Genomic DNA, 26,500 nt, shown 5'->3' with positions numbered 1-26,500 from the left:
CATGCTGTTTTTCACTATGCTTCTTTTATATGGATATCCAGTGTCCATTACCGTTTGGTGTTGTCTCTGCAAATCCTCCACCCTCCACCAAAGTGTCTTAACTTCGATAAGAAAGAGCAAGGGACTTCTAGTGACAGGAAGCAGTGTAGGATTATGATAATAATTTCCTTGTATGACGTTTGAGTAGCTCATTTCGAAGTGTAGATGGGATTTGCTGCCTGTGGAACCAATCACAGACGACGAAGCAGCCAAGATTGAAATTCGAACTCTGGAGGAGTTGGGAAAATATACTATCCTATATTGTTACCTAAGAACTTTTTCTAGTTGCTAACATGATTGCAGAGAATTCCTTGAAAGTATTTCCTTTCCACAGTAGCCGCCATTGTTTAGGTTACACATGAGGATGAGTGGAGTGTTGCATCTTACAATGATTTGGGGTTCTCATGTGTTCACGGTGATTACTGTACATGACTAGGACCATCCAGGTGATTGGAGTCGATGTTACTGAATATCACACAGCAAGATGGAATTCTTGAATGAAGCGGCTTCTGAACTTGGGATTTCTCTAACAGCTTTGATGTTACTAACATGACAGATTCATCTTTTATTTTATCACTAAAATAATTTCCATCACTTATCCCGCAATACTGAAGTTTGTTTGCGCACGTAATTGAAGATTTTAGATCTAAAATCGCTGTTACTAAAATGATTTGAGACCAACCCTCGCAGCATATCCTAAACAAGAACTCGGCATGTGTAATCTTTAATGGTAATGTTTGGGAGTATGGTAAACTATGGAGTTTATATAATAAATTGGCTTCGAAGCCCGAATCGCTCATGAAACACAAGGTCACATAAAATTTGGATGATTACATCTAAAAAGGTTATTAAGCCTGAGATTGACATGGATTCAAATACGAATAAATCATATTGATTTACCAAAAAACCCAAGAAGTTCACTAAATACATAGTTTACTTCAGCTACAATAGTTTAATAAGAAACTATTCATCAATTCATGTAGTAATAAATCATGAAGAGTTATCATAAGGAACTATAGAAGTTCACATCGAGATATCAAAGATTTCGAGAAAACATTAAATTGCAATCAAAGTAAAAGCAATAAATAAACCAAAAGAATGCAATGAAAACATGTAAATAAAGCATAAACTCGTGAAAGTAAACTGCAATAAATAAATAAATAAAGATATAAATAACTCGTAAAGTAAATTATAAAACAAATAAATTGATATTTATTTTTAATATCAATAAAAAGCAAAACAATGACTTTCAAAACACATAAAAAAATTATATTTTTTAATAATATAGTTTACATCATATTTCCAAACATTTTTATATTCCACTTTAAAATCAAAATAATATTCTAGTTTAGTCAAAGTATTTTAAAGTCATCATTCTTGTCTCTCTCTCTAATATTTACTTTTAAAAACAATATCATAGAATGAACTATTCGATGTTTTAATTAGTTTTGCAGTCAGTGGATTTTTTTTAATTTACTTAGGGGTAAGGTGATGCTTATGGTCAACGATTTTACCTTGCAAATGCTGTCTAGAAATGATATGGATACTCATTTTTGTTGCACATATGAATTTGAAGGCTAAAATAAAGGTATAACTTTTTAGGGAAAACTACACTAACCCTCCTATAATTTAATCATTTTTTTTTTTACTCTTGCCTCCTTTCTTTCAGCAGTTGTAGTTTACATTATGGAGCTTATAAGCTTATTACACTTTACATATTTATTCATGTGCGCAAAACAAAATAAAATTAAAAAATAAAATTATTTACAAATTATTATTATATTCTAATTAATAACTAAAGAGCATTTAAACTATTTGTGAGGAACTCGACGAGAACATTTAGGAGTTTAAGATTAATGTTAGGATTTAGAAAATTTGAGAATTTATATATAAGGGTAAATTCATCATTTTATTTAAATTATAATTTTTTTAAAAAACAAAGACAGTAAAAGAATTACTAAACTACAAGAGATTCCGTGCTATTTTCCCTTTTTATTAATTAGGTTTCCTCTCAATCATTATAATTTCAATCATTCTTTTAATTGCCCATCTATTCAATTTTTTTTTAATATTCTTCATTAATAAACTAAATCTCTTTTTAACAAATCTTATTTATGCCTGCATCATCATCTAAAAGAAAATTGTCATCTTCGTATCTTTTCTTTTTGCTCACTCAACTTTTCCATGTTAGAAAATGCATTTTATAGTTTTATTGTTTCCCATAACTTTTGATTCATTTTGTTTGCAACTATAAGCCATGAAGGGAAAGGAAGAAGAAGAGATATATAAATAATGAGGTCCTAAAATTTAAGATGCTTAGAAATAAAATTTATATGTTAGATAATAAGTTAATCTCTTATTTTAAGTAATCCGATCAATTCTTTTTTGCTAAGTTGTATGAGTAAAATGATATGGAAAATTCCAAGTGATTGGTAGCTAGTAATTAGTGGTTCTTGTTAAGTTAAGATGATTGATAACTAATATCTAGAAAATATTTCTTTTGATGGATCTGAAGACTCTCATATGTTTAAGTCAGAAACTTTATAAAAAGAGAGAGTGCAATAATATTTTAGAGAGATAGACTATGAAAATATGTATATTAAAAATGTTAAGAATAAAATGATTATGAACTTGAAGTTTGAATAATTCATAATGTATTTATAACTTATAAATCTTGTTGCTTTGTGGATATGAGAGGCTAAAGTATAATATTATCCTTGTGATATTTTGGGTTATATTCAATTTAAAATAATATATATTAGATCAGTATAAAATACTGAGAGACTCATGTAGGATCCTGGAAAAATTTTCAATGGAGTGTTGGACTTGGGTAAAGTGTTTGAGCCTATTAGAGGTGGAAAATAGGTTCAGGCATTGCCTGTCCTACATTATAGAGGTAAGAGATCCAATATCAATTCCTAATAAATTGGTGAAAAGAGTTTTGGCATCACTTGAAGAATATGTCAGTTTGAGATTTTTTTTAAAGAATAAGGGATATGAGATCAACCCTTAACAAATTAGTGAGAGATCCCTAAGCATTACCTATAAAATATGTCAGTTCAAGACTGCATTGGAGAATATGGGATCTAAGATCAACCCCTAATAAATTGGTGAAGTCTTTTAGGTATTATCTAGAGAATGTGCTAGTCTAAAACTACACTAGAAAATAGAAGATCTGAGATCAACCCCTAGCGAATTAGTGAGAGGTCCTTAGACATCACCTAGAGAATGTGCTATTGTAGTAGAGGGACCTTATACCTATAATTTGAAGATTGTGGGGTTATTGCTTTAGGGAGAGCAAGTCAATCCCTTCCTTGAAAAGTACCGAAAATCCTCCATTGAAAATCCATAGATAAGGAATGGATGTTGGAGATATATTATTTTTATTTAAAAAATAAACTTATAATTCTATTGAGGATTATGCAACTTAAGGTGATTTAAATGATATATATGAGGGAGGTTCTTAGAAGAAACATATCTTAGTAGTGACACCAAGATATTTTTTTATCTGTCTTAATAACTTTGAAAAGGTGATTTTATTTTGATTCAGGGGAGTTATAAATCCTTAGGATATACCAAATACCTATAAGTCTAATTCTTATGGTTCTTTCTTGATATTTCATTTATATTAGGAGAATGATTTCGCTTGGATGGTCTTTCATGCTAGTTGTCATTGTAAAAACAAAGAGGCCTATGCGATTTTTCATGACTTGTTTCATTTTGAGCAAATTTATATCTTGTAAGACATAAAATTTTCTCCATATGACATGCTCTCTTACTTCTTTTATCTAAGCCTCTAAGGCTAATAGCTCAAGCAATTATTTCATCTTGAACATCTCCTCATTAAACTTCTTCAAATATATCCGTGTAGACTCGTATTTTTATTGGGTAACAACAAATAGCTTTATGGAGATTTTATTGGAGGGTATATTGGTGCTGAAGCACCCCACTAACAAGGTGTAGAGCTTAAGTAACCTTTCAATATGGTTTGGCTCCAAATCAAGGTACAACACACGTGCAAACCTTGAAAGATTGTGGGGAGGATTTTTCACATTTAGTCATTGTTTTGGATGATCAATTCTAAGCTACCATGCTCATTTTATACATGCTCTCTTGAATTGGTAAGGTCATCACAGTTATCCGTATTTATTTTTGTGAAAATTTAGTTCTTAGACAATCGAGTGTTGAATATTCATTTATTTTATCAAAAATACAAAACCAAACTAAAAAAATAAAATCTTCTCTAACCTTGATATGTTTTTGTCTCAGCAATACAGAGGCTTAAAAGACCTTAATGATGCCTCTCTCATCAAGAGAAAACCATGAACACTAGGATTAGCTTTTTTGATAGTCAATGAGCCCATTTAACCACTTTCTCTTTTCTTCTTTCATTTTTTGGATGACTCTCTCTTTTCTCTCAAAGTTAAAAAAATAAAACTTATAACAAATAAAGTTTAATACTAAAATGTAAATCCCATGCAAAAAGAGCAATCAAAAATGAAAAACTTAAAACAATAGGGATTGAAATTGTAATTTCCCATGGAAAATTAAAAAAGGAATGCATTTTTTTGATGTGTCAATGTTGATCCTTATTGTTTTAATTTTCTAAAATTAATAAATCAAATTCTATTTTGCAAAATTGAGGAGCATAAAAAATGCCATTGCATTTTTTAAACCATGAATACAATACTGCACAGAAATAAAAAATATTTAGCCATGATAAAACCCCACAAATATAGCACCACGATGAAATAAAAAAAAATTAGGGACTGGAATGAATTTTTCTGGAGGGACCAAAAAGGATGTGGATAACGGTTCATGTTCAAAGCGGTGCTGAGTCTAGAGAACAGTGAAACCACATTCTACTACAGTCACGCTTATTTTTGCTAATCCTGTCATGGCAACACAAAAATTATAGGTCCCACGAGTTAAAAAGGGTGATTCACAGACTAACTGAACAACATCATTTTATGGTTTCAACTGAAACTGAACATAGAAGTTACCACGCAAACGAACAGGGTCTGCATCATGGGAAACTTGACGTAAGTGGTAGATGTCTGGTAGATACACATTACAGCAGGCACATGAGAATTAATTGGAAAAAGAAGAAGAGAGGATTATCATTGTTCAACAATAACTTGAATGATATACGTTAATCAAATTGTATCATTCCTGACATCACACCCAGGATGTAACAAAACCTGGAACTCTTTATCCCTCGCCAATCTACCACAACACATGCGTGGGATGGATAACCCCCTTCCAATGGGAGCCGTACAAATCAAGAATATTAGGATACAAATTTAACTAGAATGTAATCTCACAAGGTGCGTGAAATGTTCTTCCCCGGCATATGGCTTCTAGATTTTCTCCAGCGTAAGAGCAAAGTGGTGATACCTCCACACCTGCATCATATCAAGCAGGCAGACAGTTATACTTTGCAATACTTCTTCGCAGATGGAACAGTGATCTGAAAAAATGAAACTACGGCTCTTTCCCACTCTCCGCTGATCTTCGTTCTCAAGACCATAAGGCAAAACTTGCACAGGGCTGGACCCATCTTGAGCAAAATGCCATAGAGCAGAACTCAAATGTGAATCCATACAACGTGGACAACTTATACAAGTTTAAATTTTTAAAACTTCTAATGAAAAACTGTACTTTAATTCATATCCCATTAATCATTCGGAAGGGTCAGACTGACATGAAGGGAGGAGGCCTTCCTTCCTACCGGAAAACCCCTCTGTTACTGGCAAAAAAGAAACAAATTAAGAGCAACACATATGGTTGAGCATGAATAAATCTAGTCTCTATTTAAACAAAAGAAGATAATACTAAGCTAGTCGGAGCCTTTTGTTTTTGATTAATCTCAATTATCACTCGAAGAAGAAAAGATGATCTCCAGGTCTTCAATGATCTATCTAGATTTAAGTACCATCCCTTCCCCTTCTTTCCCCTGTCCTATATTCTATTCCTATTTCTATATTGAGGCATTCAATTAATTTTCACAATAATAATGTCATTAAAGCAAGCAAAGCATGAAATTACCAGTTGCATATAAAGGCACTGAATGTGTTAAGAAGCCACCCGCTGCAACCACCCAGCGAGTATGCAGTCGAAGAACAAGCAGCCGAGCACTCTCAGGAGTGTCAAAATTTGACCCATTGGCATTTTTTACAGGTGCAAATTCTTCTTCACGTGGTACCTGCACTTGTATTATAACAATTTTAAAGTAGAAAAAAGAACAAGGGTCGATGAAGCAAGAGTTGTAAACATAATCACCTCAAAAAGAGCAGTTGAAGGAGCATATGGGAATGCATCGAATATGAATTGCTCTAGTTTTAATCCCATCGTATCACCATGAATAGATGGAATTCTTTTCTCAGCTAGATGGTAACTGCATTCACAATGAAGGTGCTCAAACTGCTTAATAAGAATATATTTATTCAAAATATTTTTAATTTAAAGCAAAGTTCAGGTTGTAGCTTTCAGACCTTAGTTCTGCAGCAGCATCATTTTGTCTTACTCTAACATGAAAAATCATATATAGAATATTGATTGTATACATTGACCAAACTGGTTTAGCTAGTATATAATCCCTTAAAAACTGGAAAGGAGCTCAATTAGTCCATACTTTCTTCACTCATGGGCGTTTGTAAAACCCCTGCCTAACCCCACCATATAAGCTTAATTTTTTATATTCTTCTCAAAATTCAGTGCGTGCTAGCATCAAGTGAATTAAAGGAACCACGCTGGTAATATCTTCTTTGTTTCTCTCAAGCAATCCAAGCACAGTTGGGATTAATGTTCTACCAATTTATTTCATAAGTTCTACAGATTAAAAGGGGAAAGCAAAGGAGCTGAAGCAATATCCATATTGAACAAGAATACATGTAGAAAATATGTCAATAATGCAGAAAATATGAACTGCACATACAACTATGTTTTATGTGCAGTCCTTGTTTGCTATTTTATGTTTCCAATGTGAGCATTAAATCAACAAAATCACGCAAGAGGAAAGTGGTGTTAAAAAAAGCATGTATGTAACTACATTGCAGGAATGAATAGACATGTCACATGGAAATAGCTGAATCTTATTCAACCACACTCTATGCAAGAGAAATAGTCACTTACATGCTGTCTTTCTCAAGGCCATTTGCCACTTGGTTTAGAAAATCCAAAGAGAACATGTGCAAGCACACCTGAAAACAAAAGGTCACAATAGTGTCAGCTTCACAAAGACAACGTTCAGTGAACGCTAAACCGTGATCAATGCATTACCTTTCGAAGCACATTGCAACCCATAATGAAAACTGAAATATGATGAAATACCATTATCAAATATGTAGCATTACTTTTTGGAACCATTTTCAATGGTTCACTCCACTTCTAATAACAACCAAAGTTTCATAGAAGTCTGACAACCTGCAATTTTCCAAGTCAATATGTACACTTCTTGCCTAGAGTATCTAACTAGACACTACGAATTCTAATGCATAGGAACATCAGTTAGTGCAATTCCAGAAATCATCAATATAAGTCTCATTCAACCAAATATTGACCTGATTGAAACAGTTGAAATAAAACAAATTAAATAGAACAGAAAAATGAAGACAATAAAAGACAGAACTTGTGATCTCATATAAAACAGCAAACATTATTGAGCCCTAGAAACTCAAGCGAACTTCTGAAAATCAATGATTTGATATTTGTCATCTGGAAACCCAATATGTCTTATGTAAATCTGAGAGATTAAAATACAAGGTAAGAACAGACTATACATTACTCCAACAAAAACGAAGGCGTCCAGTTTGTTGATTGACTGCAGAAGCCAGTGACTGATCCAGCTCACTGTATTCAACCACGGTAAGAGGTCCACCTTTACCTTGCCTTACAAAAACACCAACCTTTTCTTGGGGGTATGCCTGCAATCAAATAGCTCATAGCTATTAAGCTGCACTAATTTTGAGAATTCATGTTGTACTAAAAAAACACCAAAGCCAACATTTGATTAAAAGCATGATAAGAAAATTAGCTTCTAAATTTTCTAGATCAATGCATTCAACCACTGTAAACTGCAATTCTCTCTCGATTATTTAGTAACTTTTTCGTCATAGTCGTTTACTCAACGTGTTTCGTTCTTATAACCCCTGTTGATTTGTAGAGAAGAACCCCTGTAGCAGCAGCTTATATTTTTATTAAAGATGTTCTCAACATACAGGAAGATTACATACCTTACGAACAACTTTTGCTGCAGCTGCAACACCTTTATCAATGAAATATCCCAAAAAAGCTGGATCAGCCACACGTACCTGCTTTCATTACACTAATCACTACATCTTTAATTATGAAAACTAATGGAATTTTATAGAATTGAAGGACTGAAGGAGCAGAAAGATAAATTCACCAGTGCGTTGTCAACCCCATAGCAGTCCACATACTTGATCCCTCTTGAGGCCATATCCTCTAATAATTTTGAATATTTCAGTGCTGAAGAGCAATTAAGATAAAACCAAGGCCAAGTCATAATGACAAAATAGGGAACTGAGTTGAAAAGAGGTTTCTAGCATGTTGCAGTAGATTTTGAAATAATACCTGAATATACTCCTCCATTCCCATCTGGAGCCTTAGCTACCTAATTTTAAAAAATCAAGAATTAATATCATAGTTGAAATAAAGGACAAATTTAGACCCCTCAAAAACATGGGAAGATAGAATCATTACTTTTGAGGAAAATTGAAGTCATCAAAACCTATCAATGATTCCAAAGAAAAAACCAGGGGACTATATTATCATCTATGTTAGCTCAAAAACATCTTTTGGGCTCTAATTAGCTCATTTATGAGAAGGAACCATACCCTAAATGGAGTCTCCATGACAAATCTGCCATCCTTGGAAACACAAGGTATGGTGCCTTGCTGGAAGAAGGTAACCTGCATCCAATAAGTCTCTCTTTCAAATTAAGCAAAAAAGGATAAAATATTAGATGGAGTTTATCTAGATAGTTGATGAATTGAAGCTTTCTTACCTGATCTACTTCAAGGCCGAAGTACTTGTGATTTTCCAAAAACAATCGTGTGGAATCATGAGTAAACGGGCTGGTCATTATGTACCAATGTATAGAAACTGAGCTTCCAGAACCTGCCCATGATAAATTCATATGATAAATTTTAAGGATAGCACGTCAAACAAGGCATGAAGGTTCAGAGCTTAAAGGATAAAACCTAACCTTCACTTGAAGCTTGGGCTGCTAATCTTTGGACACACAAAATTCGCTCAGCTTGAAGTTGAAAGAGTGATTTGCCAGATGGAAGCCCTATATCTGAAATGAAAATATATGGCGTGAATAGAGACAATTCTGGAAAAGTTTGACATTATTTTCATATTCAAATCAATAAAGTTCTCTGTTTCAGATGCATCTGACTAGCATATGGAATGGCATAAAATTCTTTTTTTTTTTTTTAATTGGAGAGGAGTTAATTCTAAAGTTAATCATGTACATATAAGCAAAAAAGAGGAATTTAAGGAAATTATTCTTGTTATTTTTTTATTGAAAAAATCTTATTCAAAATTAAAATAAAAAACCTTTACAAAGTTGTAGAGAAAAGGAAATTACACCAAACTTTCCAGAATCATATTTAAAATAATAGAGCTGCAGAATCATCTATTCAATCCATTCTTCACTCAATTGTTATCTTACATCCAAGTCAGCCACTGAATTATCTTCTGCTTCAATTCATATACTTAACATGTGACTACCCACATCTAAATGCATTTCATTTTCTCCATTACCACTACCGAGTGCATTTGCAGTTTTGGATGGGAGTCTGTGTCTGTGTGTGGAGTTGCAAGACAGCATCAACAAAGAAAGAAAAAAAAACCACAACTATAGAAACGGTTTTCCAGATCAAAAGAAATTGACAATTACTCACTGAAACATCCTTTTGGATCTGAACTTCCAAGCCTTGTCCCCTGGATATTTCAGTTATTAAAAAACACATCAAAAACCCTGTCAAGCTCACAATAGAAATGGGGCAAGTATTAAGCAAGTATAAAGGAGAAATGAAACAGGAGAAAAAGATCATATAACATGCAACACAAGCAAGAATGTGTCTGCAACCATCCAAGCATGAAATATATTAATCCAGAATAGTTTTTGTAATTCAACACAGTAAAGAGTTCTCAATACGAGGACAGGGATGGAAGAATCTTAGAAGCTGGTCCACAAATAAATGGCTCCAATAAATTAACAGATAAAATAATATATAATTATTGAACATCACTGTAATCGTTACATAATAATTTTATAATTCAACATATTAAATTTTGCTAGCAAGGAACTAGATGATATATGCCCAAATCCACGCATCATTCGATCTCAAGACAATTATTATCTCAACATTTTCCCATCCACATCCATTGATGCTCAAATTAATCCCAGTACATACCACTCTAACTGGTCTTAAGAAAAAAGGAAGAAAAAAGGCATCAGCCGACATATCTTATACAAATAGATTCTGATGAAAAAAAGCGTGCGGAATTGCCTCTAGCATCTTTTAGGTATGTGCTAATAATTCATCCTGAAAGAAGAAATCACAGCCCTTACTTTTCAATTATTATCTAAACATATCCATTAGCAAATGGTCAAAAGTGGGCTTCCATAGATGCAACACTTTAGAGAGAGTTTGATTTTACCTTTTAAAAATAATTTTAAAAAAATAATTTTTTTATATTCTATTTAAATTAATTTTATTTTTATATTTTTAAATTGTTTTGATAGGTTAATATCAAAAATAAATTTTTAAAAATAAAAAAAATATTATTTAATATATTTTTAAAAAATAACTGATACCGACACTTGCACCAACCGAGATAGAGATAGAGATAGAGAGAATGACAGACAAACCTAATGTCGCAATAATTATCATTCAAAAAACGGTGTTCAATAAAGTAAACAGTGATTGACCACTCACTCATCGGTTCCTACTTTAACATCATTAATTGATCACACACACACACACACAAATCCAATTATCAAATTGTCTTTGCGTGGACATCATCCCAAAAGGTACACATCATACCCTAATCATGCTTGAAAGTGTGATAAATAAATAAATAGATAGATAGATAGATAAAAAGATGCACGTATGTTTGAATGTATTGCCTCAAGCAACAAACAACAACCACTTTTCAAGTTCAAAAATATAGAATTCACCAGAAAAAAAAAAAAAAGGAGAAAAAAAACAATTAACAATTTAACACTAAGTACTAAAAGAAGAAAATTTAAAAAAGAAGAAGGCAAACAGTTGTACCTGGCCACCAGATAATAGCACAACAGCCAATTTGCCATCAGAGATTGCTTTCAATCCCATCTTCCACCATCTCTCTCTTTCTTCTATCGTTCTATCTTCTACCGTCGACACGGCATTCTCCGGAACCGGTTCAATTGCCGCCGCCGGCAGCCCTGTAAATTAATCAACAAAATGAAACAATAAATTATCTACACATTACTATTCATTAATTAATTGCAACACACGATTAGAGAGACCTTGAGATCGAAGCGAACATCGAATTATCCGATCCAACCTTGGAAGATCTAAGCTCTGCAATCAGTAATCGGATATAGCGTAAAAATCTCTTAAGGAGAAAAAGAGAGGGAAAGATCTAATAGAAGAACAGAGGTGGGAGGGTGTGAATTGACCTCGATGTCCTTGACAAGGAGTTCTCGCTCTTCAGTAGAGAGCTCGTCCCAGAGGGCAAAAGCGTCTTCCTGGCCATAATCTTTAAGCCTCTCGAGCAACGCTTGTGGAGGTAGTGGTGGAGGTGATCCGTTGTTGGTTTCAACGGGTTCCCTCATTTCAATACGAAGATGCTGTCGGTTTCGGTTTGTTTATTGAAGGCTTATTTATATAGAGAGGAGGGAGGGGGTGAGCGAGCGTGCGAGCGGAACAGTAGCCATCAAGTTTGTTAGTTTGTACGTCTCATTCCCTTCCACTGTGAGTAACTACCTTTTCCATCACATTAAATTACGGAACTAACCCTGTGCGGCAGTTTCCACTTTCAACTTTCAACTTTCAAATTAATAATTAATTAGTTATAACTCTAAAAGGCTTGTTTTTTTTTGGGAAAGAAAAACAGGATTTTAGATTAAAAAAGTATAAGCTCTGATTTTTCAGTTATTATCGTGGCTAAAATCTATTTAAATCAAATGAACATTATCTAAATTATTTTTATCAAAATAAATTTTAAAATGAATAATATATTATTCATTCTAGTTATATACAAAAACAAAATAAATATTTAGCAGCACGAGCATTAACAAAATAGATTAAATGGGTTGGCATGACTTGTTAGCCCAATAACATTTAACTGTGTTTTTGTTTTAAAAAATTTATAATTTTTTATAATTTTTTCTCTAGTATTTTTTTATTTATATTTAAATTAAAATTTATTATCTCTTTTATCTTGTTTAAAAAGACTTTTTTAAAATAATAATAATTTTTTTAGTTATATATTTAAATCTAAATAGTAATTCATCTTTTTTTTTCTTTTGTATGATTAAAATTTATTTTTGAAAATAAAAAATTTTATTTTTAGATAATATTTCTAATATGTATAGTCTTAAATGACATTTTTTTCCTTTTTTTATTTAATTAACTTAATTTATGTCTCTATTTTTGTTATCATTTTCTTAAATAAAAAATTATTTTAATAAACAAATTAGTAAATATAATCGGGTAAATATATTAATCTACATCAATCTTTTAATTTTTCAATTTTTATTTTTAAGTATCATTAATGACTTTTCATTTATTTATTTACATACATAATTCTTAATTTATTTAATTATATGTATGCGTAAAGTTTTTAATTTTATCTTAAACTTTTTAAACTAAGTATTGCATTGAAAAAACTTACATATATAATTTCTTTTTAAAAAATAAAAATATCCTAGATTAGTCCCTTACATTTAAATATTTTCTTGGTTGAGTTTCCTTACTATCGATTTTATCAATTGAGTCCTCCACCTCTCAAATCTAGCTTGCTCAATCGAGTCCTTATATTAAAATGATTGTCACCTGTTTATCTTTTGTAATCAACACTTGTAATAATAAGAGTGTGGTCAGAATATTAATATAATTCATTATTGTTTTGATTTAATTTAACTTGTCTCGAATCCAAGACAATAACTAGGAGTTGTTTTTCATCATTTAAGAAAAATAGAACAGCTTGTGACCTAATTAACATTAACTCTAATGATTTCACTGGAAGAATCCAATTACGGAAAGATGTAAGTGTAGATGGGACTTGAATGATAAAAGCGGTACTTGAGGGATTAAACTGAGAAATATACATAATTGAGGGTCCATTATGCTTGCCTCCCACCCTGCAACTGTTAGCTAGCTAGATAGGAGGGCTCCATGCCTCTGGTACCCTGATGATACAATATTATGGTAGCATTTTGAAAACTTTTTTTTTTAATAAATTCATGGATATTTGACTTAGAATTTAAAATAACACCATTTAGATAAACAGTAATGTATAAATTGTAATTATTTCAAAATATATAATAATTTCTTCTTGTTACAATTACAATCGATTAATTAGTAGTTTGATAAGGTGCGTGGCTGTTGTAATAAATAGCTTTCAGGTGGTTGAAGGGTTGAGAAGAGGAGGATGTAACACCAAACAAAACATTTATAGGTTGCATACATGGTGGTACCTCCTTAATCCTATTTATTTTTATATTTTAATCAAAACAAATTATGTAAAAAATTTTATTTTTATTTTAAATTAATATTTCTTAGTGTTTTTAGATTATTTCAATATATTGATATTAAAAATAATTATTTTAATAAAAAAACAACCTTAACTATAATTTCAAATTAGAGACACCCTCTTAATAAATTTGGTACATCTTGCCGACCAGAGCTCTCTAATATTTTCCTTGAGTTATTAGATTATGAATTTGTTTGCAGTTTGGACCCATTAATGGTTGAAACTGCCAAATCACATGATGAGGAAAGCCCTTTTCTTTTCTGAAAGAAGGAGAAAACCCATTCTTTCAACCATAAATTTCTTCGCATGTAAGCTTCTAAGACTTAAGAGGCACGCTGCTGTAATCAGATTCTAGCAGTCGCATGGCTTAATTTTACAGGGAAGCCATATATACACGTATTCCTGCAGTTCTTGTTCTTTTCTGTCTGTTTGCACAGTATAAATCTATATATTGATCATCACTAGCTAGATTAATAACTCGATGTGCCTCTGCTGTAATCAGATTCTAGCAGTCGCATGGCTTAATTTTACAGGGAAGCCATATATACACGTATTTCTGCAGTTCTTGTTCTTTTCTGTCTGTTTGCACAGTATAAATCTATATATTGATCATCACTAGCTAGATTAATAACTCGATGTGCCTCTGCTGTAATCAGATTCTAGCAGTCGCATGGCTTAATTTTACAGGGAAGCCATATATACACGTATTCCTGCAGTTCTTGTTCTTTTCTGTCTGTTTGCACAGTATAAATCTATATATTGATCATCACTAGCTAGATTAATAACTCGATGATCTGTACTAAAAAGAGTCTGGATATGCTCACATGCATGAACTCGCAATATATATTCCCATTGATGAAATCAGTGTGAGTCTTCTTCTGATCTCCTCGTTTTCCTGCTGTATGTATGCGCTGGTGGAACAAGCGTAATGACTCTCTAGTAAGCGTTTTTTTTTTTTTAAGAGAGAGAGTTTTAGTTAATGAAATTAAAAAAAAAAAATCAAAAGCACGTTAAATATTGTAATTAATGTGAATATTAACAAAAGCTAAAACACATGGAAATTCACTGAAATAGTATAACGATGTTTTTATCTTTCACACAAGAAGTTATTGAAGTGGCTATTGGAGGCAGTGAGATTTTCACAAGTCCGTTGTTTATTATTAAATTAATCAGTGACAATTCTATATTTTCATATTTGTAAAATACAATGGACTGACTTAATTATTATTTAAACTAAAAAAATTAAAACCGGGAATGGCTTAGTTATTATTTAAAGTAAAAAAAATTAAAAAAGGTGTCTAGGAACTTTTTTGTATTTTTATATTAATTCTTTTTTATTATTATCAGATTAACTTATAAGCAATTTAATATTTAAATAAATCTAAAATATAATTAAAAAAAAATATGTAACTCACGTGCCAACATGTGGAAGAAGCACGTCATTCCTCTCAGAAGCCAAAACTTTCCTCCTACCATGTCGTTGGAAGTGACATGCCGTTCTTTTTTTATTTGGGTGGCACATGGCAGCATTGATGTAATGCCAATAACACTTATTTCCTCGCCTTTTCTTTCTTATCATCTTAAAATTTGTGTTGTACATGAGAAAATTTCTTAGTTGTCCTTTTATTTATTGAGATTTTAAATTTGATTTTTATTTTTTTAATATTTTATTTTAATTTTTATTTTTTTTAAAATTTTGATTTGTTTTCAATTTCATCATTCAATCTCATTTTATGATATGTTATTTTTTTCAAATTAATCATTATTCTTATTGATTTTTCTTTTCAATTTCATCATTTAATTAAAAAAATCAATTATCCTTAAATTTAAGTTTTATTTCTATGTTGATACTCATTTTTTTACTTGCTATTTTTTATTTTGGATCCTTTTGTGTAGATTTCTTTTCAATTTTATCTTTTAACATTTGATTGGTTTAGTTTTATCATTCAATTAAGAAATTTTAGTTATCCTCTAATTCATTTATTTTTTTAATATTGATCTCATTATTTTAATTGTTAATTTTTGTTTTGGATCCTTTTATATAATATTTTTTTTAATTTCATCATTTAACATTTAATTGGTTGAGAATTGGATTTCATGAGGCTGCTTCCGATCTAATAACTTGGGTTACAAATTTTAAAAGTTAATACAAATTGATATCATTTCTTTTTTTTTTTTAGGAGTTCATCATTTGACGTTGATTATTTTTAAAAAAATTAATTTTTGTAGTTTTTTATTTTTTTTATCGAGGTATTTTAATTTTACCATTTAAATTACAGGTTTAACTAATTAACACAAGTTACCCATTTCTTTTTACAATATCACCCTTTTAAAAGAAATTTTAATATTTTTTTTGAATGTTATTTTTTTAAAAAAAATTGCAAGTTACCCATTTCTTTTTACAATATCACTCTTTTAAAAGAAATTTTAATATTTTTTTTTAATGTTATTTTTTAAAAAAAAATTGATAATAATCCAACCCCTTAGCATAGTTTTTGATTGATGTAGTTTCGAACGTCATTTTAATCTCAAAGTAGTTTTGATTGATGTATGAGCTCAAAAATACAATTTCGTAGAAAGACGTGTCCTTAGACTTTGGACTTGGAAACTTGAGACTTAAGACTTTGGACTTGGAGACTTGATCTTTTCTCCATGCTTAATTATCTAGCACATTTTTCCAATTGAGTTGGCTCACCAACTTTAAATAATGTCCAAGATCTGAAGTATCGAAAATTGCAAGGGCTCGAATAAACGAATTCACATTAACAAAATCTTGGGATCAAGTCTGTGCATCAAATCAATAGCTTTGTTAGGTCAACGAAAGTATTAAAATCTAAGATTTCTTTCCTTATTTTGCAACATTTTCAAGATTTTTGTCAGCTATTAAATCATTTCATATGCTATTTTCCAAACGTTAGTTGTCAAAACAACTTGAAGCTTATATCAAAATCAAAATATCGATAGACAAGATATATATATATAAAAGCTTGTGGTGTTCGCGATCTCGATAGACAAGATATATATAAAAGCTTGTGGTGTTCGCGATTAACAAAGAAAAAGAAACGAAGACCTTTGTCCAGTTTCACGTACTGACCTGGCAAAAGGAAAAAAATCACTTTGGAAGAGACATAAAACGTAATGAACTGCTGAATCTGTCAATGATCAAATCAAGCAAGGTCAAATTGCAGAAACCAGGATGAGAACATAAATCCTGCCATTGTCGTGTTATAGTCTATGAGTTTGAGTATTACAATATATTCAGGATGGAATTTGACAGAAACTTGTTCAATTTGTGAACAAGGGTCAAGCTGCTCTCCTATTCACAATTGTCCATTCAGATGGCTGTAAACTCAAAAAATAAGTCAGCTTCAACTTGATACTCCCTGATCCACTGTGACGAAAACGCTTGCAGGCACGGCGACATCAGACTCAATCACTACACGGTTTTCTGAAACATTCCTTAAAGCATGGCTAGGAAACAATGTGCCACTTGAACTTACTGAGTATTGTACATGATCAATAAGGTTAGGAAACAAGAGCACTGGACTAAAGTCTATAGTCCATGAAGTGCCATTCCCTTGCACAGAGCCTTTTGCAACTGTTGCCTTCAGATTCATCCCGTTGACATTATTCCTGTCCACCACAACTTGGTCAATTTGCTTAAAAGGCCCTTTTGATTGGTCCAACTGAACAATCTCGATCCCCTTATTAGATCCAGAAAACATGTTATCGACAATGTTGATTCCCTTTGCCAAACCTTCAACTGATTTAAATAGGATATATGCATCTCCAAGGAAAAAACTGCTAGAGATCGTTAGCTGCACTGGGTCCTCAGCAACAATGCCGGAGTAATCCAAGTAACAATTCACAATCCGGGTCTGTGTCAAACTAGGCAGCTTCAAATAAATCCCCGTACCTCCAAAACCTGTTGCCTTATTATAACAATGTACACCAGATAGTGTGTTCGCCTGACCTGAAATCATTACTCCTATAGCAGCTGAGAAAATGACCACATCTGTGACAGCATTATCATTTCCCATTAGGTTAATTGCAGTGCCTGAAAAGTTTCTTTCCCCCGGATCACCACCTGCGGTAATGTGCTGGCCAAGGAAGGAGTTGCGGATATAGGTTTCATGGCCATCTTGGACTGAAATCCCTTCAGTATTGAAACGTGCAATATAACAATTATCTATGCTGGTCCTGAGTGAGTTTATAACTGAAATGCCTCCACCCCTATAATTGCAGTCCAGCATGAGGTCTTTGATAGTTATATACTCATAGTTATAGGATGACGACGACGACGACGACGACGAAGCAGATAGATCAATAAGATATCCATCTGTTGGGAAGTCATTTGAGGCTGTTAATGTCCCTCCACTAATCTGTTCAACCAAAATATGATATTAAACTAGTTATCAGTTGAAGTGAATAATCAAAATTGATGCTTGTGGTTCATATATTTTACAATTAAGTAATCTTTGGATATTTCCTGAAATTTACAATATTATGCTCTCACCTATTACTAGCTTCTCGTACACTTTCATATATATTGAATGGTATACATGAAAACTATTGATTAGATTTTTTTTGTCCAAATTCTCATCAGACACAATTTTCTTTATTTTAACTAGTTGTATCAAAGATTAAGTTCCTTTAAAGGCTTCATTATTTATTTTATATGCCTTAATTTATTTGAAAGCCTAATTAGGAGAAAGAAAAAGGAGTTATGATGGCGACCAAGTAAAATGGAACTTTCAGGGTCTCTATAATTGGGGTAAGGTAGTCTTTATTTAAAGCTGGTTTATTTTTGTGTTTTAAAGTATGTGTTTAAAATTGAATTTTTTTTATTGTTGTTTTTTAAATTAATTTTTTGATGTTTTCAAATCATTTTAATGTGTTAATATCAAAAATATTTTTTTAATATATTTTTAAATAAAAAACTTTAAAAAATAAATATTATCATAATAATAAACAAACTCTTAATACATCTGCCAGCTTCCCTAATTTTTTTCAACAAAACAGCTAAAAAACCAACAATCAATAAGAAAAAAAAAATGTCAGAAGGTGCATTTCCAAGATCGATTTATACCAAAGTTCATATAAAAAATTCCCCAAAAAAAAAAGTTAATGCTTAAATTGAGATTAAGAAAAACAACATTCAAGCTTGCCAAGGAGGAGTAGTTTTTTCTTTACAAGTTATGTATATTTTCCTAGTTCATTTTAGATAAAGATTCATTGGGGATTCTAGACCTGTGATGTATTGATAGGTTTCCATTGAAAACTAAACTCACAAACACAATATTTAATATGGTTCGGCAAATCATTTATATTCATAAGAGAGTTTTATATTATTAGAGATAGAAAAAAGATAAAATACAAATATATAGAGAAGGAGGATCACTTTCACTCTACTCAACTCTCAGTTCTCATTGTTGCACTTTTAGCTACTATAATGGCACTAAAGCTATTGTCATTGTCCTTCTTTCTCTCTATTCTTTTACATATACTCGTCATTCTCTTTCAATTTATTCTTTAAAATTATGTTTTTTTTTAAATTAAAATAGTAAGATAAGATTCATAAATCATGGTAGAATTGGTGGGATAAAAGTCATCAAACATAAATAGTGACATTAATAATGACATTAAGAAAGTGATGTTTTTAGACACTAATGGTAATTTCCCAAGGGGAGAGCACTCCAAACACAAAATTATCTAGAAGCAGAAATCAGTCACAAGCATGAGTCCTAAAAAATTGATACCCCAACCGGCACCAATATCGGAAATCTGTCCCGCCACGTGGGTTACTTTCATATGGCCTCATGGCACCTTATACCATAAAATGAGAAGAAAAGTACGATGATAGATACGCATGGTAAATCAAACATGCCAAGAGTAAAAAGACACATTTTACATCACTTTCAACTGTTTAGGAAATTGAGATTTCTTTGTGGGGATACTTACCATAAGGTTTCCAGCTCCAGCAGCCGGCAATCGCAGAGGTTTGCTGATCCTGTAATTACCACCTTGAAGATTAATGTAAGCCCCTCCAAGATTGGCGATTCCCTTCATCAAGAACCCTTCACTGGGACCATTAAATGCATCTGTTATAGCTTTTAGAAGGGCTTCTGTACTGTCTAATTTCCCTGTTGGATCTGCACCGTATGATGTAACCTCATATACATGTGGACGAGACCCAGGTGGCTGATTCATAGCCTGAATCACCAACAAAACTGTCAACAATAAGCACTCAATTCAAATCATTATTTTCTTTACCAACAAAGAGCCAACCAAGAATAAGTAATCAAGCACTGATATGGTCTACCTGTGGTGCCGGAGCTGGAGAGGAAGAGATTGTGGGAGTGACCAATTGTCGACGAGTTAGCAAAGAGTGCTTAAAAGCTTTCATATTTTGCATTTGGTCATCATAGTGACCATCAGTAGAGAGTTTTTGATGATCAAATGAAAGAGAATTCTCTCCATTGACATGAACTATGAACAAACTAGCCAACCCCATGATAATCATGATCATTTTTCTTTGATGACCCTGACTATGTTAAAGAGAAGTTGTTGAAGAAAAAGAAGGCATTCGTGTATAAATTTATACACAAAGAGTTAGAGAGAGGGAGAGGGAGAGGGTGAAGGAGCTGGGAGAGACATACAAGCTATAACATGGAAAGAGGAGGGCGTAACTAAGATTTTATAAGCAAACATAAAGATGTCTCTCTCGTATAGCTAGGGATCATTTATGTGGCACCTATGTGTGGTTTTTCCTTTCTTTAATGTAAGAGAATTAGGCTAACAGGAGCGCTTTCGAAATATTTTTTTCTAACAGAAAGAAGAAGAAGAAGAAGAAGAAAAGGGTGAGAGAGTAAGTTACCTACTTCTTACTTTATGTATCCTCCTAACAAGTTTGACATTCTGTGAAAAAAAAAGGTAATTTTACAAAACAAGGCAATGCTGTCATGCTCTGAGAATATCTTCTGGATCAAGATTACTTGAGACGGGGCAATCTTCAAAGCTTGCTCGTGAACAAATCATATGACTGTATGTGATGATGTGGTTTTTTGTTTTTAATCTATGTCATGATGTGGTACAACGCATATACATGAATAATCACTGTAAATTCATGGTATTTCTCAATTTATCTCTTATAACATGTAGCTGTCTGCCTTTGCAAAATTACAACGTTGTTTGTGATGTTTCGGTCTGCCTGTCCACGTCCTTGATCATATATAGACCAAGCCAATCTCTGTTCACCTCTCTTCTCCTTTTCTTTTTTCAAAGGAAAAATCCTTATAAAAAAAAAACCCTAGTATTAAAGCAAATAGTGATTTATTTAAATATTTGTGAGAATAAAGCTTTATTTGTATTTTTTTTAGTATTAACGAAAATATTATTCTCTTATTTTAAAAACAATCATTCGACATATATACATGTGTTTGTTCATCAAATCAAATCAGACTAAAGTTTTAAATTTGGTCCGATTGTCCTTCTATTTAAAGGCAATTCAAGATCCACCGTCAGAATTTCATCCACAAAATGCGGCATTAATTCTATTGATAAAATGACTACGTCGCCGCTTTTTCTTTGTTGAGTTGCATGGTTAAATATTACAGCGAGATGGCTCATCGTGGCACAATATGCATGCACATGGTGTTATGATAAGCTTAGTAATGTACAGGGTTATTGGTCTGCACTGCACTGCCAAGTCGGTAAAAGAGATTTTGAACATTAAAAATAAAATGCTAATCATATAAAATGTATTTGCATTATAATTAGATTAATTTAAAAATATTATAATACAATAGCAGCTTATTTGTAGGAGTTTTTATGATATGTGTGTGGATGTGTGATTTTTTATTTTTCTCTTAACTATTGAAACAATTTCTGAAATTATGATAAAAATATTAAATATATAGTTAAATAATACAAGTGCCAAGCACGCGTCAAGAAAATAATCTAATTTCTTTTATTATATATAAGTCCTCCTATGCTTTGGCCCGTTTCTCATAAAAAAAAAAAAACAAAAAACTTCTACTTTTGGAAATGTCATTTTGTTGCCGTCACTGTTGGAATAATAATTAGCAATTTAATTTAAAGGGAAAGCATGATTTTGACACTGAACCTAACCAACCTATATCAACTTAACAAGTCCTACTTGCAACAAATCAAATATGCGATGTGTAGATACCCAAAAATAAATAAATGAATGTGTAATTTCACGCAATCTGGTTCATGATATTTAATTTGTTTGCAAAATGAGAAGATTAAAACTACAAAAACTATTTTTAAAAAATACAAAAGAATACCCATTATACTAGATATGAGCTTGCACGGACTGACTCAAATTTGTTCAATGTAAAAAAAAGAGATGTTTAGGTGATGTAAATATTTCTAAAAAAACAAAAATAAAATAAAATTAATAGACTTGATAAAATTAAATAAGATTGATTAATTTAAAAAATAAATGTGTTAATCTTCAAAACCCATTATCTTTGTCATGAACCTAGAACCAATCTCATAAAAGGCAAACTCTAAACAATAATGCATCAAAATTCTAAATTAATAAAAAATTAAGGGATAAACTTGAAAAAAAAATACAATAAAAATAAAATCCAAAACAAAATAAATAGCAATAAAATGAATGTAAACTAAATTTGATACAAAAGTAATTTGAAATTAAATGTTGAGATGACATTGAAAACAAAATTTAATAAGGAAAAAAAATAAAAAACAATTAAAAGAATAAGGATCAAATTTGATATAAAAATTAAATAAAACTAAATGATAAAAGATGAAATTAAAGAAAAAAATCAATTGAAAAAAGATAAAAAAACAAAATAAATAACAATTAAAAGAATAAGGATCAAATTTGATATAAAAATTAAATAAAACTAAATGATAAAAGATGAAATTAAAGAAAAAAATCAATTGAAAAAAGATAAAAAAACAAAATAAATAACAATTAAAAGAATAAGGATCAAATTCGATATAAAAATTAAATAAAACTAAATGATAAAAGATGAAATTAAAGAAAAAAATCAATTGAAAAAAGATTAAAAAAACAAAATAAATAACAATAAAAAAATAATAATTAAATTGAATAAAAAAATAAATGAAAAAATTACTTTATATTTTAATAACGAGAAAATGAAGAAATCAGGGAGGAGAAGGAAAATAATTCGTTGGAGCCCAACCAATGCTTAGCTTTGCACATACAAGCAAAAAGATCATGACAAGATACTTTCAACATTGCTTTAGAAGATGGTGTCTGTACATGGAACGATATCGCACACCCAACTTTTTTATTAGCATGTGTGTAGCACGTGCTAGTAAATTTTTTATAAAATAAAATTTATTTATCAAAAGATTAAATTGCTCCCAATCAATTTGTTAATAATTAAAAAATTGTTTGAAAATACAAAAAAAAAAACTTAGATGCAAGTTTGATAAATTTCTCTTTTAAGAGTAATATCATCTTTAAATTGTGCTTTGAAAATATATAAAAAAAATGAATTACCTGCTTATAAGCTTTTTAACAATTTTTTCTTGTAAAAATAATATAATCTTTACATTATGCCTAAAAATAAAATTGCCTCAAAGTCTTGTATGGTTTTTTTTTTTTTTTAATCCTTTAAAGTGCACGTACGCACTGCCCTTCGAAGGTCCATTTTTACTGGCACTTACCCCTTCCAAGGTAATTGTAGATATCCTAACCCTCAAAAGTAACATATTTTTTTGCCTCCCCTCCCCGCCTTGTGAGATTATCTCACAGGAGTGCGGGAGCCCTTATGATTGCACTGCGGGGTTTGTTCCTTCAATGGGGCAGACATGCTTAGGCTGAAAGGGATTGAGTTGAGTAATTGATAGGCGAAAGAGAAGACGACGAGGAAAGGAATGATGCTGATGATGTCTTAATTAACGTTGTTGGTTTAAGCCTTTAAGGTTGTTTCTTCAGCTGTTGCTTCATCTTGAAGAAATGCAGCAAAACAACAGACCCCAAAAGAAGGCAATCTTTGCTGTCATGGAAAGCAACCCGCTTCTACAGTTTTCTTTAGAACAAAACAGCCTCCTTTTTTTTCCCACTTTTTTGGCTGTGATTCATTGACAACTGCTGTCAATGAATTGTGATGACAATAGTCTTCATGGCAGGCAAGTGCGTTCTACAAATGCTGTCGCTTAGTTTATTCCTGATGATTGCAGCTTTTCTTGAAAAAGGACCATCTTTAACTTATACCACTATTCACTATTTACTATAAAAAAAAAAACTGTACACTTTTCATACGGGATAAATTGTTAATATACTGCTAGAGGTATATTGGGAGGTGTTGTTTTAAAATATAATTTATATAATTTTTTAATATATATTTTTAAATTTAAATTTTGCATGATTTAGATATTTCAAGATATAATTTATATAATTTTTTAATATATCTTTTTAAATAAAAGTTTTTTATACTTATTTATTAAATAAAATAAGAGTAGTGGGATTTGAACTTATATACTAACTTGTGCTTATTTTTTATCAAATAGAATGAGGGTGATGAGATTCGAACTAATGATCTTTTTGTCAACAAGACTCTGATACCATGTCAAAGAATCATCATCATACTATCTTGTACTTAATTTTTATTAAATTGAATAAAAGTAATGAGATTAGATCATATCAAAGAATAATCTTAACCTAAAAACTTAAATTGTTAGGTAATACCCCAACATATGATTTATATAATTCTCTAACATACATTTAAGTAAAAGTTTTTAGACTTGAAACTTGTACGAACTCATACTATTTTGTGTTTTATTTTTTATTATTAATTAGAATGAAGATGATAATATTTAAACTGTTAACCACTTGATTAACAAGATTCACTCACACTTTATCATAAGTGAGATAGATTTTTTTGGAAAATAAATACATGCAAGGCTTTTTCAGTGTTTTTTATATAAAAAATCATAATTATGATTCGAAAAGTATATATATATTTAATTAAATAAATCAAGAATTATATGTGTTAATAAATATAAAAAAATATTAACATATTCACTCACCTTACTACAATTCAAATAATTTTATTTTAACACAAAAGAATAGATGGTTTTTAGGATCAATTCCTTCTTTTTTTGTATTATTTATTTTATTTTTATTCGACTTAATTTACATATGTTTTATGTTGGAAACAATGTTTTTCAAATTAATTTCGTAAGTTTCTGAATTGTTAAATGGGTACTTAAAAGGATATATTTAATAATGCGTAGAATGTACTTGGATGGAAGGTTCATATTACATAAAATCATAAAGGCAAGGGTTATATTAAAAAATTAAATTGATGAGGAACAAAATTAATGGAACCAAAACAGTAGAGAGATGTATTTTTAATAACTATGGTGTTTATTCTAAGAGTGTGTTTGTCTAGCTTTTATGTTAGCAGTAAAATAAATCTGGTATAGTATAAAATTAAGTTTTGTATTGCAAGACTCGCTAAAAAATTAAATTTAAAATATATATTTTGTGCATCAGTTTATATATTTAAAAATATAATTATGGTTATTTTTCAATTTGTTTTTCACTCAAAAATATATTAAAATATTTTTTTTATTTTTTAATATCAGTACATCCAAATGATCCAAAAATACTAAAAAAATATTAATTTAAAGTAAAAAAATAAAAATAAATTTAATTTTGTTAAAAAATACTTTTAAAAAAAAATAAACAAGGTTGATATTTGTTTAACTAAGTTTTGTAAATATTCCATACTAGTTTCCTTTTTATACATGTATTTTTGATATATATAAACTTTAATCATAATTTTTAATAAATATTAATTTAAAATTAATTAACTATAACTAAAAATATTTTTTTCAAACCAAACCAAGACATAAAACTTATTAAAAAACAATCACACGTAATCTCTTTTATTTTCTAATAGTTGCATGGTCAAATCTACACAGCAAAGATGGTCTTCGTTGCCTTGTTGTCAACTAATTAATCTTTGTTATTCTTCTTCTTTTGATTGGTTGGATGAAAGAGGGTGAACAGGTGACTGCAAGGCACAGGCCACCCAAAAATAGAGATGTTCATCTTGATGTTAGGTTTTGAGCTTGTAGAGCTGCTAAACATACACGCAAGAGATGACGTAATTTCTTATCTTAAAATAAATAAAATTGTACATTTAATTCCTTGTATTGCAAATTTGGAATTCTCCTTGAAGTATTGGCCGGGGTACGAAATTTTAGTTTCACTGATATATAGTTTACACGCAACAGTAAGTGACTGGCTTACAGTTACATGCTAGGAGAATAAAAAAAATAATCAATGTAAAATAATATTTAAATTATAGTTTGTTTTTGATATTGTTATTAAATTTTTATAATAGATTAATTTTAAAATATCTTAACAGAATTCATTGTTTAAATTAAATTATGTAAAATATTAATGATGCAACATAGCCGATTTAATAAAATAAAAAATTAATAAGATAAAAAAACAATGGTCAATTATTAAAAAATGTAGTTTTTTAAAAAAGAATAAATTAAAATAATATTTTTAATATTAAAATTGAGATATATTGAATTGCGCCGTCAACTTAATTTACATCTCAGATCTCCAGTCCTGTAAAATGAAGACGAAGTTTTACCAGCATAAATTTTATATATGTATTATTTAAACATTTACAAAATT

General features: G+C 30.6%; 2 protein-coding genes across 2 annotated transcripts; both read right to left on the bottom strand.

The window, feature by feature from the left end:
- Window positions 1–5,130: 5,130 nt before the first annotated feature.
- Window positions 5,131–12,023, bottom strand: LOC105130851 (UDP-N-acetylglucosamine diphosphorylase 2-like). Its single transcript, XM_011033544.1, has 15 exons — window positions 11,741–12,023; window positions 11,588–11,642; window positions 11,352–11,503; window positions 9,972–10,011; window positions 9,269–9,361; window positions 9,068–9,180; window positions 8,898–8,972; window positions 8,635–8,674; window positions 8,447–8,529; window positions 8,274–8,351; window positions 7,821–7,964; window positions 7,174–7,241; window positions 6,322–6,436; window positions 6,088–6,244; window positions 5,131–5,444 (listed from the first exon to the last, which is right to left on the bottom strand). Exons 1-15 carry the CDS (start codon window positions 11,894–11,896, stop codon window positions 5,347–5,349), a joined length of 1,467 nt encoding a protein of 488 aa, XP_011031846.1. The 5' UTR covers window positions 11,897–12,023; the 3' UTR covers window positions 5,131–5,346.
- Window positions 12,024–17,000: 4,977 nt separating this feature from the next.
- QRT3 (Pectin lyase-like superfamily protein) lies at window positions 17,001–20,685 on the bottom strand. Its single transcript, XM_011033543.1, has 3 exons — window positions 20,141–20,685; window positions 19,780–20,031; window positions 17,001–18,200 (listed from the first exon to the last, which is right to left on the bottom strand). Exons 1-3 carry the CDS (start codon window positions 20,345–20,347, stop codon window positions 17,187–17,189), a joined length of 1,473 nt encoding a protein of 490 aa, XP_011031845.1. The 5' UTR covers window positions 20,348–20,685; the 3' UTR covers window positions 17,001–17,186.
- Between the last annotated feature and the right edge of the window lie 5,815 nt (window positions 20,686–26,500).

This window comes from Populus euphratica, unplaced genomic scaffold (genome assembly GCF_000495115.2).
Source record: "Populus euphratica unplaced genomic scaffold, PopEup_1.0 scaffold43.1, whole genome shotgun sequence".
In the NCBI taxonomy this organism is placed as follows: domain Eukaryota; kingdom Viridiplantae; phylum Streptophyta; class Magnoliopsida; order Malpighiales; family Salicaceae; genus Populus; species Populus euphratica.
This window is presented reverse-complemented; position numbering and strand designations above follow the sequence as displayed.

Excerpts from the sequence above, each read along its gene's own strand:
- LOC105130851 (XM_011033544.1), bottom strand. The coding sequence starts at position 11,896 with ATGAGGGAACCCGTTGAAACCAACAACGGATCACCTCCACCACTACCT. Across the intron at positions 7,242-7,820 it reads TTCGTTTTTGTTGGAGTAAT|GTGTGCTTGCACATGTTCTC; the intron begins GTATAGTCTGTT and ends TTTTGTTTTCAG. Across the intron at positions 6,245-6,321 it reads CTTCAACTGCTCTTTTTGAG|GTACCACGTGAAGAAGAATT; the intron begins GTGATTATGTTT and ends ATACAAGTGCAG.
- QRT3 (XM_011033543.1), bottom strand. The coding sequence starts at position 20,347 with ATGATCATGATTATCATGGGGTTGGCTAGTTTGTTCATAGTTCATGTC. Across the intron at positions 20,032-20,140 it reads CTCCAGCTCCGGCACCACAG|GCTATGAATCAGCCACCTGG; the intron begins GTAGACCATATC and ends TTGGTGATTCAG. Across the intron at positions 18,201-19,779 it reads CTGGAGCTGGAAACCTTATG|ATTAGTGGAGGGACATTAAC; the intron begins GTAAGTATCCCC and ends TTGGTTGAACAG.